Source organism: Rana temporaria, chromosome 6 (assembly GCF_905171775.1).
Source record: "Rana temporaria chromosome 6, aRanTem1.1, whole genome shotgun sequence".
Classification (NCBI taxonomy): domain Eukaryota; kingdom Metazoa; phylum Chordata; class Amphibia; order Anura; family Ranidae; genus Rana; species Rana temporaria.
Window position 1 is genome coordinate 10997032 of NC_053494.1, and position 15387 is coordinate 11012418.

At 46.6% G+C, this 15387-nt stretch overlaps 1 protein-coding gene across 2 annotated transcripts in view; it reads left to right on the plus strand.

The window, feature by feature from the left end:
* Positions 1-15387, plus strand: part of LOC120943066 (major vault protein) — a 44976-nt gene that overhangs the window by 16489 nt on the left and 13100 nt on the right. For both annotated transcript variants that reach the window (XM_040356150.1, XM_040356149.1), the window contains exons 7-11: positions 5699-5935; positions 7765-7890; positions 7970-8128; positions 13116-13354; positions 15147-15344. In XM_040356150.1, the coding sequence (XP_040212084.1) occupies positions 5699-5935; positions 7765-7890; positions 7970-8128; positions 13116-13354; positions 15147-15344 (959 nt within the window). The remainder of the gene's footprint in view (positions 1-5698; positions 5936-7764; positions 7891-7969; positions 8129-13115; positions 13355-15146; positions 15345-15387) is intronic.

A 15387-nucleotide genomic window follows, 5' to 3' on the forward strand; every position in this document is an offset into this window, starting at 1 on the left:
TATATTGTGTGGGTGGGGCCACACTCACCTCTGCCTCCTGGTGACTGGATTACACCAATTTTTGTAAGGGTTGGGGGCTAAAAATAATAACCAGTGGGGACTCTCCCACCCCCCCCATGTGCACATGCTCAGTTGCTCTCCATTTTTTTATCACTGTGCTGAAAATCAAGGTCACTAAAGGCCAATCTGCTGACAGTCCAAGGCCCGGATTCACGTAGAATGGCGTATCTTTGTGCGGGCGTAACGTATCCTATTTACGTTACGCCTTCCGCAACTTTGACAGGCAAGTGCCGTATTCTCAAACCAAAGTTGCGGCGGCGTAGCGTAAATAGGCCGGCGTAAGCCCGCCTATTTCAAATGTGGTAGATGTGGGCGTGTGTTATGTAAATTTAATGTGACCCCACGTAAATGACGCTTTTTTACGAACGGCGCATGCGCCGTCCGTGAAAGTATCCCAGTGCGCATGCTCCAAATTAACCCGCAAGAAGCCAATGCTTTCGACGTGAACGTAAATGACGCCCAGCCCTATTCGCGAACAACTTACGCAAACGGCGTAAAATTAAAAAAATTTGACGCGGGGACGATGTCCATACTTAACATTGGTATGCCGCATCTACGCCTCATATAGCAGGGGTAACTTTACGCCGGGAAAAGCCTAACGTAAACGGCGTATCTGTACTGCGTCGGCCGGGCGTACGTTCGTGAATTGACGTATCTAGCTGATTTCCATATTTCTAGGCGTAAATCAGCGTACACGCCCCTAGCGGCCAGCGTAAATATGCAGTTAAGATACGACGGCGTAAGAGACTTACGCCGGTCGGATCTAATACAAATCTATGCGTAACTGATTCTAAGGATCAGGCGCATAGATACGACGGCTCGGACTCAGAGTTACGACGGCGTATCTGGAGATACGCCGGCGTAACTCGTACGTGAATCCGGGCCTCAGTATTTACTGGGGCTCTGGGCTTCAGAAAAATGGCCACCTCCCAGAAAGAAGAAGCAGGAGCAATGCTGGAGACCATTTACAGCGCACACTCATCTCGGTAGCATAATTATTCATGTGGAATCTATGTTTCTTGATGAAGAAAATTAAGTTGATATGGATAAAGTTCCGCTTTAAGAACTTTCCGGCTAGTTGGACAGAGTTGCCGGCTAATCAGGATGATTCCAGGTGCTCCGGCTTTCGGGCTCCAATCTCTGACTGCGCTGAGTGACAGGCGTGACATGGGATTTGTTCTCAGCAGTCAGAGTGGGGAGCAGAGAGCGTCCTCCTTTAGAGGAGCACATTCAGGGGAGGGCTGGGCCGGGGGGAAGGGTGGCCATTGCCTCCCAGGCCGCCCTGACTTATGGCCGGCAGCCACTGCCCGCTACCATTTTCTTTTTTATTCTGGTCTAGGAAGTTGGCAAGGACCTGGTAAGATCACTGTGGTGAGAGACCCTAACATCATAGCTGACCCACCCCATGTAACATGCCCCAGTTATCAGGTTGCATTGATAGGCACTGAAGTTGACTGCACTGGTAAGGCTGCATTGAAAAAACAGATGGGCCATGGATGGTGAGCTGATTCGGTGGGTTGATGGGCCAATTGACTGAACCTGCCCCCCAGGCCTAAGGTTGCCAGCCCTCCCCTGAGCACATTCCCAGATGCTGGAACATACTGCATACAGAAGATGTAACTTGCAGATAATTGCATGTGCCTGCAGACATGATATATGCTTAGTTGGTACTTTAGCCAGAATGTGATATGAATCCGATATTCTAAATCTGAACTGCGGGAAAGAGTTGTCACAATGACTCGTATCAGTTGCTGCGATCCGGGTGTGTCTCCCCAGCAACTGTCTGATCATTGATCTTTGTACTGGAAGAGAGCATTTTATTGCATGACATCACCAGCATGAAATGTAATCAGGATATCTGGCTGTTAAAGGACCAATTTCCCAGATGATGACCTCGCCCGTCCTAAGTCCATCCGCCCCCTCGCTATGTCACACCTGGATGTATATAGAGACTGACTGTACAGATGGAAGCTTAAAGTTAAATTACCAGTGTATAGACTTTAATATTTTACTTTTTAAACCTGAACTCTGAACAGAAAAAAAACCTGTCATGGATTGTAGGAGGCTGATATGAAGAGGTACTTAAAGAGTAGTCCCATCCAAAAGTGGGACTTCCGCTTATCTGCTCCCCCCCCCCCCCTCCTTCCATTGGCACATTTTGCACCTTTCAGGGGGAGGTCCCCTTCCCCATGTCCGGGAGACGGTGCCATCCCTCCTTCCCTCGCAGCTGGGGGCCAGTTAGAAAGTGCAGCGTGCATTCACAGTAGGAAACCGGATGCCATCATGCCAGGGCCCATAGTTGGTAGGCAATTGGCTAGCATTCAGTCCCCTTCAAAAGCCTCTGTCTATCACATCCCTTGCCAGGAATGGCGGCGACAGCACCAGACAGCCAATCCAAAAATCGGCTGGGGGCTCCCTGGACAGGTTAATGTCATTATATTAAAAGTCAGCAGCTACAGTATTTGTAGCTGTCGACTTTTATAATATTCTTTATTTTTTTATCTTTAAAAAGCTACATATTTTATAAATAAATACAAATAAATAGCATATATTGCAGCAGCTATCTCAAGTAATTGGCATCCAATTATACCTGAGAATTGTTAGTGAAGGTCAAGCATGGCTCTCCTTGGCTGGAAATCATTAAACCATGAGTTTTATACGGAAGGCTGCACTTCACTATACCGTGTCCCCATTCACTTCTCCAAAGAAATATAACTGGCCACACATGACAATCTACCTGGACAATCTCCTTTTGGATTAACCAACACCCCCATAGTGAGAGGGTCTGCGTCAGCCTTTATCAACCTTTTCAACACAGAGGAACCCTTGTAATAACTTTCCGGTCTTGGGGAACCCCTGCTAAAAATGACTATCTACAACGCAGGATACATTAGTGTGATGGTGAGTGGGAAGAATGTTCCTTACACTTGTGGTCATTGGGAAGAATTGCCCCCTTTCAGATGGCTAAAAAGACCAATGGTGTCAATGGGAGGTTATCTGAGAGGCAGAAATTGCTCCTTGCTCAAGGAACCCCCAGCAATCTCTGGAGGAACCCATGGAACTCTGGTAGAGAAACCCTGGTCTGCATGACTGGATATAAGTTACAATGCATTGTTTGGGTAGCTCTTTTGGCTAAATCATTGTTGGTCAATAAAAAGAGATTGTACAACAGTGGCGGCTGGTGACATTTTAGGATGGGGGGGCGCAAGACCCCGCCCCTCCACATTTGGTCCCTCCCACTTCTCATAAGCCACACCCCATATAGAATACACCCACTCCGTCCCCTGTATTCCACTCATAGTGTCCGGAGTATACAGCTCAGCATCACAACACAGAGTATATAGCCCCAGCATCACAAATCATGGTATATAGCGCAGGCTTACAGATTGGCGCAAACAAACTAAAAAATTACACTGTTAGTTATGAAGGACTCTAAATGGGCACGAGATGACCAGAGACTGCGGACATACTGCACAAGATGACCAGAGACTGCAGACATACTGCACAAGATGACCAGAGACTGCAGACATACTGCACAAGATGACCAGAGACTGCAGACATACTGCACAAGATGACCAGAGACTGCGGACATACTGCACAAGATGACCAGAGACTGCGGACATACTGCACAAGATGACCAGAGACTGCAGACATACTGCACAAGATGACCAGAGACTGCAGACATACTGCACAAGATGACCAGAGACTGCGGACATACTGCACAAGATGACCAGAGACTGCGGACATACTGCACAAGATGACCAGAGACTGCGGACATACTGCACAAGATGACCAGAGACTGCGGCCGTTATTTTCGCCGAATATTTTTTTTTTACAAGCCAGCAGAGGGAAGGGGTCCGCTGTTACAAGTTTGTTTTAGTATTATTAGGCAGTGAGGGGGTTCAGACCTGTTACTGCAGGGCAGGGATGATGGCAGACACACACAGCGTTGCTCACCTTCCAGGCGCACTGAGCTCGAGAGTCCCGACGTCACTTCCTGTTCTTCCTGTTACGTCGGGACTAGCACAGAGACGTGCGGGTGCACATAGAAAGTGTGCACCAGAGCAATATTAACAAAGTCCATCGCGCCGGAAGCAAGTGGCGCGATGGAGAACGCCACAACGGCATTTTTTTTCTTCCAATGTAGCACCTCGTCTGCAATCCCGTGATTGCACAGACGTGGCGCTACACACACTGCACTGTTCCCGGCGTCCGGCGCTCGTACACAGTGCACCTAAGGACCTTTTTTGGAAAAAAAAAATCCTTAAAGGGACATGTTTAAATAAACTTTTGATTTTTTTTTTTTTTTTTAGATTTTTTTTTTTTTTTTACTGATTGGGGGAGGGGGGGGGCGGCGCCCGGGCGCCCTCTATGGACGGGCCGCCACTGTTGTACAATCATATTGAAACTTGCATAGACCATTTTAGATGAACGTTTGAGGATCCAGCAGAATGATGGCAGCATAACCCAGCATGCTTGGATAGCTTAGTAATGTAGTGACAACACTTATGCCGCGTACACACCATCACTTTATGTGATGAAAAAGTTTTTAAAAACGTCACTGACTGTGTGGGGGGGAAAACGTCGTTTTATGTCTTGTAAAAAACGACCAAAAAAAATTGAAGCATGCTTCAATTTTATGTGTCGTTTTTCAAAAGTGCACTTTTTACTTCACAGAAATTGACCGTGTGTAGCAAAAAACGTCGTTTTCTAAGACGTTTTTTCATCCACGCATGCCCAGAAGCTACTTATGAAGCAAGCTTCAATGGTAAAACGTGGTGGAACGTAACCTCACTTTGCAAGATCATTGTGAGAAAACGATGGTGTGTAGGCAACTTCGTCTTTGAAAATTGAAGTTTCAAAAACGTCATTTTTGACTTCACAGAAAGTGTCGTTTTTTTTCATCACATAAAGTGATGGTGTGTATGCGGCATTAGTCTTATCTTATTTTTGGGCAAAAATCTATCCCAGTCCATCCATTATTTATCCAAGATTGGTCAACCCATTGGTCTTGCTGTTTTTGATTTGATTTAATGTAAAGATTTTTTTTTCTTTCTTTCTTCTCTTTCTTTTCTTCCTTTTCTTTCTTCTCTTTCTTTTTCTTTCTTCTCTTTCTTTTTCTTTCTTCTCTTTCTTTTTCTTTCTTTTCTTTCTTTCTTTTTCTTTCTTCTCTTTCTTTCTTCTCTTTCTTTCTTCTCTTTCTTTCTTCTCTTTCTTTCTTCTCTTTCTTTCTTCTCTTTCTTCTCTTTCTTTTCTTTCTTTCTTTCTTGTCTTTCTTTCTTTCTTTCTTTCTTTCTTTCTTTCTTTCTTTCTTTCTTTCTTTCTTTCTTTCTTTCCTCCTCCTCCTCCTCCTCCTCCTCCTCCTCCTCCTCCTCCTCCTCCTCCTCCTCCTCCTCCTCCTCCTCCCTTCTCCCTCCTTCCTCCTTCCTCCTTCTTCCTCCTTCTTCCTCCTTCTTCTTCCTCCTTCCTCCTTCTTCTTCCTCGTCCTCCTCCTTCCTTGTCCTCGTCCTCCTCCTCCTCCTTCCTCGTCCTCCGGAGAGAATGTGGATTTTCCATTTTTAACATATTTGTGTCCATACACACAACTATAGATTTGGTCTTGCTTTTCCCTAAATGTCTCTTTTTCTTCATGTTGCAGAAAGCGCTGCACATCCGTGCCACCAAGACATTCCGCGATGAGAAGGGTCACTTGCGTCGTACGGGAGAAGAGTGGCTGGTGACCATGGAGGACAGTGAAGCGTACATCCCCAACGTGTATGAGGAGGTGGTGGGGGTGGTTGACATCACCACTCTGAATAGCCGTCAGTACTGCGTTATCCTGGATCCAGTGGGAGCCGATGGCAAGCTGCAACTTGGACAGAAGAGGGTTGTGAAGGTGGGGGAGATGGCACCTGGCTTGGCATTGCCTTTTAAAACTGTGATGTAAAGACAGAGTTTGGCTATAATGTGCATTGGTTAATTTGAGTTGATTGTCCTATGGCACAAAGGGGAAAAAAAAATCCATGGGGAATTTGCAGAAGGAAAGACTTGTAAATAGCAGTGCCCAGTTTTAACACTGGGTAGTTATTTTGGGTCTCCACTGCGGTAAAGTTTATATCTCCAACAGTCTCCGTTAGGCTCTGCATTCCACATTTCTTAGGTCCACCTCTTTCTTTTATTCTCTTTTCGCACCACTTCCTAACATGCTAATTGGTTAGCAAATTCATTGCCATCCTTAGTGCAAACTACGATATTCCAGTGGACCTATTGTATAGTCGCTATAACTGATCAAAGACTAATGCTTGTACGTATGGGATTGGGCAACCAGCAACTGAGATGAGTACCTAGCACTAGACTCCTCATCTTCTGATCATTCCGGAGATCCCTTGAGAATGAGTATAATGAGAACAGGAATCAGGCTTTTCCCATGTGGACAGATTGCATTGCTGCCTTGTCTTAAGCCCCATACACACCATCAATCTGATGGTGTGTATGGGGCTTTAACATAAATCCCAACAGCAGGCTCTATCCGAGGCAGTAGGGCATCTTTAACAGTTGGTTGAGCTCAAGCTCCTAACTGTTAACCAGAAACTAGCACAAAGCCTTGTAGAAACTCAGAAGTAGAAGAGCTTTACCTGGCATTGACCTGTGTTTCCAATGGTCACTTGGGGAGACCTGGAATTGGGAAACATGATGATCGGTTGGCACAATTTTTGGCATGCTCCATGCCAACTATGATATACTGATGGAGTAGTTGCTATACTTGATCAAGGTTAATTCCTCAATGTATATGGATTGTGCAACCAACAATGGAGTAGGCTATCTGGCGCCAAGCTTCTTCTATCTAGTGATCATCCTGGAGCTCTTTTGATGGTAACCATAATTATTATTTTCTTTTAGGGCCCTTGTGAGGTAGCACAGGCAATACAAATGGCTCTTGAGGACAGGTTACATTGCTGTCTTGTCCAGAGGCATATCTAGTGAAAATAGCGCCCATCTTTCAGATAACCTTAACAAAAAATAACAGCTAACAAAACTAGTGATATTTATCATCCCTTGTGATACCTTTGGTAGTGACATGTCCTCTTTATGGAGAAATCTGGGGTTTATTAGACCCCTGATCCCTCCACTGCCCTCCAAGGCCAGGTAAATGCAGAACCAATACTGGAAGTGATGAAATCTTCATCACTTAAGGCCTCAGTTTTCACAGAGGAGAGGGAGAAACTGATGTTCCTCTGTCTTATTTGTGTGCTGCCAATCCAACCAGATGGAATGGGAGAGCCTGGGAGAACAGGGGAGGGCTGTGGCTGAACGCAGCAGGGATAGCGCTGCCATTGTCCATTACTAGCAAAGGTGCTGAAAAGGAGATCCTGCCTATGCTCGGGAGGAGGGAAGAAGAGACCCTCAGACCCTGGTTAGTGCCTTGCTGCCCAGCCACTCATCAGCACCCCCTTCATATGGCGCCCATGGCACTTGCCATGGCTGCCATACCCTAGATACGCCACTGGTCTTGTCTCAGGTCCCATCATAAGGCCCTGACTAAGCCAGCAGTATGTAGGCTATATGTTCTGATTTTTGGCCATAAATTCAACCTGATTTTAGCAGAGCGCACATTAGGAACCAAAAAAGTAGGAGACCTCCATCCTTATGGACCTTATTTATTGTCTTCCTATATTTACAGTTCTACTGCTTCATCACCAGACTAATGTAGGTCTCAATTTGCAGGGTGAGAAGTCGTTTTTCCTGCAGCCAGGTGAGAGCCTAGAAGAGGGAATCCAAGATGTCTACATCCTGTCCGAGGAGGAAGGATTGGTGCTCAGAGCCCTGCAGGTTCTGGAGGAGAAAGATGAGGTAACGTAGCATTTTTAAAGATTTATATTTGATACTTCAGATGTCCAGAGCCTCAATATTGTCCATTATTTCTTGCCAGGATGGAAATGATGTTGAACGGAAGCCAGGTGATCGCTGGATGATTCGAGGCCCACTGGAGTATGTGCCTCCCGTGGAGGTGGAGGTTATAATTAGGAGGGACTCTATACCTCTGGATGAAAATGAAGGCATCTATGTACGAGACATCAAGACTGGAAAGGTGAGAATGGCTTCTAGCAATCTTTGTTGACATCCTCACTGATTGCAGTTCCCATTTGTCATTCATGAACTTGTGTGTTGAGGCCATTACTCGAAAAGGAACGTCCAGAACTCTTTGCCTTCATTTTGGGGGCAGCATGATGAAGCTTTCAAGTTTTTATTGTTGTATGTGTCTTACGGGGATTTATCCTTTCTTCCTGTCCTATTCACAACATTGTCATCTGGACAGGATGTGAGACGGAATCTCTGCAAGAGGACCACAACAGCAATTCTAATTTAGAGATGGCTAGAACCTGCATGGATTATTCATCCCCCCCATTGGATGTTCCCGGACTCCCTACTTTTCTATACTAGCTGCTTAGTCAGGGCTGATCCTAGGGTCACAGGCGCCTGGGGGCAGAAATGTTTCTGGTGCCCCCGCATGGGCGTCGTCATTTTACTAACTCCTCCCCTTTACAAATGTTTATATGGCAATGACTCAACCACAGAGATACTCTCCCACAAATTCTTCATTACCCTGGGATCCTTACATGATCTCTTAACAATAAACAAAATACAGGAAGAGAAGCAGAGTACTTTATTGGAACCTGGAGAAGGGCCTCTGTGATGGACACAGAGGCCCAGATTCAGGTAGAATCACGCAATATTTGCGTGGGCAAAGAGCAAAGATTTTTCTCTGCGCCCACGCAAATATTTTGAAATGCCCGCGATTCACGGAGCAGTTGCTCCGTAAATTGCGCGGGCGATATGCTAAATAGCCCTGCGTAAGGGCGCCTAATGTAAATGATCCCGCCGGGGGCGGGAATCATTTAAATTAGGCGCGCTCCCGCGCTGAGCGTACAGCGCATGCTCCGTCGGGAAACTTTCCCGACGTGCATTGCGTCAAATGACGTCGCAAGGACGTCATTTGCTTCTAAGTGAACGTGAATGGCGTCCAGCGCCATTCACGTTTCACTTGCGCAAACGCCGTGAAATTCAAATTTCACGGCGCGGGAAGGCCGGCTATACTTTAGCATTGGCTGCCCCTACTATTAGAAGGGGCAGCCTTGTGCTAAAAGTAGCCGTACGGAAACTCCGTACCTGGCTTGCGCGGGGCCCGCGCAAGCTTGTGAATCAGTGGTAGTATGCAATTTGCATACTACACGCTGATACACAATGGGAGCGCCCCCTAGCGGCCCCCGCAAGAATGCAGCCTAAAATGTGCGAGGCATAAGAGCCTTATGCCGCACAGATTTTAGCCTGCAGTCGGTGTAACGAGGTTCCTGAATCAGGAGCACTCGTTACACCGGAGCAAGTCAGCACTTGCGCTGCGTAACCAATGGTTGCGCGGGCGCAAGTGCTTCTTGAATCTGGGCCAATGTCATTTATACAGCAATCGGAGCTACGCATAGCCATTGATTACTGTATAAATGACGCTGGCATGGAAGGGGTTAAACATTAGTGGGCGATCAAGAGGTTAAGTGTGTCCTAGGGAGTGATTCTAACTGTGGAGAGGATGGTCTCACTACAACATTGACCCCCAAGGATGGAGTGATGGAACTAGAATGGGACGGGGGACGACGACAAACCTTTTCACACCTTCCATGCAGTTCTTGGACAATCCCATATCTGCCTTGACACACTCTATGGTGATTAGATGAAGGTGTCTGTGCTACCTGTGTGGATATAAATGTTGGGGTATCTTCCTGACACTCATTAGACTGAAGAAGTGACTCAGAGAAGTTACGGAAAAGTCTTCAACGTTTTGAGAAGTCCAGATGATTATTACTAACTAGCTTTTAGCTGATGTTTCAATCTAGCTCAGGACCACTTTTACTCCTCAACACGAGAGCTATGACCCCATATGATCAATGACTACCTCCTACACATAAGAGGTTCAGCTGTTGTCACTCCACTCCAGGGGACAGGAATAGCACAATGTAGACCACAAGATAAATCCCACCACTGCTGAATCCTCCGGAGTTACCAGTGTGACTGATCACTCTCAGGCCCCTTTCACACTACCTCGACTTCAAAGTTGCTTGATTTTGCTGCGATTTTTACCGCGATTTTGGCGTGATTTGGACGAGATTTCAGGGAAATGCCTGTGTAAGGCCTCGTACCCACGATCGGTTAACCAGAGGACAACTGTCTGAAGGACCGCTTTCATCGGTCAAAACCGATCGTGTGTGGGCCCCATAGGTTATTTATCCATAGGTTAAAAAAAAGCCAACTTTTAAAATTAACCTATGGATTCCTAACCGATAGGTCAAAACCGATCGTTGGTAGGCACGACCATCGGTTAAAAATCCACGCATGCTCAGAATTAAGTCGACGCATGCTTGGAAGCATTGAACTTCGTTTTTTTTCAGCACGTTGTTGTGTTTTACGTCACTGCGTTCTGACACGATCGGTTATTTAACCGATGGTGTGTAGGCGCAACAGACCATCAGTCAGTCTCATTGGTTAACCTAAGACAACGGTCCTTCAGACCGTTGTCCTCTGGTTAACCTATCGTGTGTACAGGGCTTAACTTGATCAAAGTTGGACCAAAGTAGTGCGGGGACTACTTTGAAGTCGACACGACCTAAAGTCGTACTAATATGAATGGTTGTTATTGGAAATCATGTGAAACGACTTGCCATTGCCATGCTACTTTGCAGTCCCAAATCATGGGACAAGTCGTACAAGTGTGACAAGGGCCTTAGAGATAACTCATACAATATAAAAAAAAATTGCATAATTAAATTTATTGCCCGCAGTTTTCTACGTTATAAAAAGACACAAATATGTTTCACAGCCGATTCCTGTGGCGGCATAGCCGCCACAGGAATCCCAGCATCTACAAGTTAATCCCGGATCATTCACGGTAGTAACAGCTGCAGCTACAGCAAGGGGGAAAAAAAGCAAAGCGCAAAAAAGAAAACGCATTGCAGAGTTATTCGGAACACCAAGGCTAGGTTGGCACTTTTGCACGGTGAGGACACATGCGGAAATGCACATGTTACACATTGGGGTGCTGCAGTGACATGAATTCTTAATGGCACCATACGCACTTTGCCAGTGCACACGTGTTTTACTTTTTACTTTCAGCAATGATGTTAACCACTTCAGCCCCGGACCATATTGCTGGTCAAAGACCCGTGCACTTTTTGCGATTCGGCACTGCGTCGCTTTAACTGACAATTGCGCGGTCGTGCGACGTGGCTCCCAAACAAAATTGGCGTCCTTATATCCATTTTTTTTTTAAATATATATATATATATATATATATATATATTTTTTTTTTCTCAGTTTAGGCCGATACGTATTATTCTACATATTTTTGGTAAAAAAAAAAATTAGCAATAACCTGGTTTGCGCAAAAGTTATATTGCCTACAAAATAGGGGACATAATGATTTTTTTTTTTTACTAGGAATGGCGGCGATCTGCGTTTTTTTTCGGGACTGCGACATTATAGCGGACACATCGGACACTTTTGACACATTTTTGGGACCATTCACATTTATACAGCGATCAGAGCTATAAATATGCACTAATTACTGTATAAATGTGACTGGCAGAGAAGGGGTTAACCACTAGGGGGCGGGGAAGGGGTTAAATGTGTATCCTGGGTGTGTTCTAACTGTGTGTGGAGGGGGGTGACTGGGGGAGGTGACCGATCAGTGTGCTCATGTACAAGGGACACAGATCGGTCTCCTCTCTCCCTGACAGGACGTGGAGCTCTGTGTTTACACACAGAGCTCCACGTCCCTGCTCAGTTACTGGGCAATCGCGGGTGCCCCGAGGCCATCGCGGCCGCCGGGCACGCGCACTGTGTTCCCAGTGACGCGACAGGTGCGCGCGCGCGCGCCCTAGAGGCTTTAAATGACAGGTCGTCATATGACGTCCTGTCAGAACAATAGAGCATTCCGCCCGCCGGCATTTGACGGCGGGCGGGTGTCAAGTGGGTAAAGGCTGCTACACACAGATGTTTTTTTATCTTAATGCATAGAATGTATTAAGATAAAGTTGTAAAGGCAGAATATTTTTTTTTTAACTTTTTAAATTAAAAAAAAAATTGGATGGGATTAACGAATATCAGTGTCGCCTCCATCCAACAGTCAGATCCAGACTGGCTTGGTTCGCACTGTTGCGATACGACTTTGAGTGCGATTTCTGTAGTGCTGCTACTTGGATGTGGTTTGTGTATTCTATGGGGCCATGCTTGAATCACTCCAAAGTAGCGCAGGAACCTTTTCGAAAAATCACTCCATGCTGAGTCACATTGATGTAAATGAACAGCATTGAAAAAAATTACCGTATTTATCGGCGTATACCGCGCACTTTTTTGCCCTGAATATCAGGGCAAAATCGTGGGTGCGCGATATACGCCGATCCCCGCCCCGAGTTTGAACCACTGCGCCGGCATATACCGAGCGCAGTACACTCGGGTATAGTCGGACAGGCTCGGCTCCTCTCGCAGTCACATCCTGGACATACAGGACGTGACCGCGATAGGAGCCCAGCCTGCCCGACTATACCCGAGTGTACTGCGCTCGGTATATGCCGGCGCAGTGGTTCAAACTCGGCGCGGGAAGCAGGGATCGAGCGGGGAGGACACCGCAGAAGGACGCCGGACCCGACGAGGAGGATACCACCGAAGCCGCAGACGGACGCCGGACCCGACGAGGCCGCCGATGGACGCCGCGCAAGACACCAAAACTGTAAGTACTAAAATGTTTTTTTTTTTACAGGAATGCGGGTCCACTTTAGGGGTGCGCGCTATACGCCGGAGCGCGCAATACCCCGATAAATACGGTATTTCTATTGACATGGACAAGATACACCTGAAATCACTGGTGTGAACCAGTCTAACCTATAGCCAGGGGGTTAGTGTTCACCCTTCTGGCACCTTGAGTGGAGAGAACAGTCGTCGTGACTTTTTGGAAGGTTGTAGAATTTGTTATGTAGTCCACCCCGATGGTTCCACATTCAGTGATATAATTCTCTCCCCCTCCCCCCCAGGTCCGTTCCGTGGTCGGGCACACATACATGCTGACCCAAGACGAGGAGCTGTGGGAGAAGGAGCTGCCTGCCAACGTGGAGGCTCTGCTGGCCTCTGGCAAGGACCCCGTGGCCGACCGGTCCGAAAGAGGACGGCAATCCCAGGAGACCGAGCCCCGAGACAAAACCAGGGCCGTCACCTACCGCGTACCGCACAACGCCGCTGTCCAAGTCTACGACTACCGCGAGAAGAAGGCCAGGTGAGCTAATGTACATGGGTCACCCCTAATAAAATATATGGTTCAGATAGAGTGATCCTTTAAAAAAAAACTTCATTGCCTGGCTAAGCAGGACTTTCACAAGGCCTCTGGACAGGAAGGCTGCCTCTTGCTGATCATTTTAGTTGTTAAATGCTTGAACTCTGCCTCTCTGAGATCTACATCTCTACAATGCCTTGAAAAAGTATTCACACTTTAAAATGTTTCATATTTTGTCACGTTACAACCAAAAACGTAAATGTATTTTATGTGATAGACCAACACAAAGTGTCACATAAGTGTGAAGTGGAAGGAAAACGATAAATTGGTTTCCAAATGTTTTACAAACATGTGAAAAGTGTGGGGGGTACATTTGTATGGCGCCCCCCCCCCCCCGGAGTCAATACTTTGTAGAAACGCCTTTCTCTGCAATTACAGCTGGGAGTCTTTTTGGGGGTGTCTCTACCAGCTTTGCACATCTAGAGAGGGACATTTCTGCCCATTCTTCTTCTTTGTAAAATATCTCAAGCTCTGTCAGATTGGATGGAGAGCGTCTGTGATCAGCAATTTTCAAGTCTTGCCCCAGATTCTCAATGTGATTTAGGTCTGGACTGTGACTGGGCCATTCTAACACATGAATATGCTTTGATCTAAACCATTCCATTGTAGCTCTGGCTGTACTTTAGGGTCGTTGTCCTGCTGGAAGGTGAACCTCCCCCCCAGTCTCAAGTCTTTTGCAGACTCTAACAGGTTTTCTTCTAAGATTGTCCTGTATTTGTCTCCATCCATCTTTCCATCAACTCTGACCAGCTTCCCTGTCCCTGCTGAAGAAAAGCATCCCCACCACATGATGCTGCCACCACCATGTTTCACGGTGGGGATGGTGTGTTCAGGGTGATGTGCAGTGTTAGTTTCCCCCACACATAGCGTTTTGCTTTCAGGCCAAAATGTTAAATTTTGGTCTCATCTGACCAGAGCACCTTCTTCCACATGTTTGCTGTGTCCCCTCCCCCACATGGCTTCTCACAAACTGCAAACAGGACTTCTTATGTCTTTCTTTCACCAATGTCTTTCTTCTTGCCCCTCATCCATAAAGGGCAGATCTGTGGAGAGACCACTAATAGTTGTCCTGTGGACAGATTCTCCCCCCTGAGCTGTGGATCTCTGCAGCTCCTCCGGAGTTACCATGGGCCTCTTGGCTGCTTCTCTGATGAATGCTCTCCTTGCCCAGCCCGGTCAGTTTAGGTGGACGGCCGTGTCTTGGTAGGTTTGCAGTTGTGCCATATTCTTTCCATTTTCGGTTGATGGATTGAACAGAAGCTCTGTGAGATGTTCAAAGCTTGGGAGATTTTTTTTTATAACCTAACCCTGCTTTATACTTCTCCACAGCTTTATCCCTGACCTGTCTGGTGTGTTCCTTGGCCTTCATTTGTTCACTAAGGTTCTCTAACAACCCTCTGAAGGCTTCACAGAACAGCTGTATTTATAAAACTGAGATTAAATGACACACAGGTGGACTCTATTTGCTAATTAGGTGGCTTCTGAAGGCAAATGGTTCCACTAGATTTTAGTTAGGGGTATCAGAGTAAAGGGGGTTAAATACAAATGCCCCCCCCCCCCCCCACACACACACACAAACTTTTCACATATTTATGTGTAAAACATTTTGAAAACCATTTATCGTTTTCCTTCCACTTCACAATTATGTGACACTTTGTGTTGGTCTATCACATAAAATCCCAATAAAATTGGGTAGACTCAGCTTTGGTCTCATTGCACTCTCCTCTTCCTCCAGGGTGGTGTTTGGCCCGGAGTTGGTGATTCTCGGCCCAGACGAGCAGTTCACAGTTCTCAGCCTCTCTGGAGGGAAACCCAAACGGTCCAACGTCATCAAGGCCATCTGCCTTCTCCTGGGACCGGACTTCTGCACAGATCTTATCAATATAGAGACCGCCGACCACGCCAGGCTCCAGATCCAGCTGTCCTACAACTGGTGAGACTCAACCAAAAGTCTGAAGCACTTATGTCATAATGTT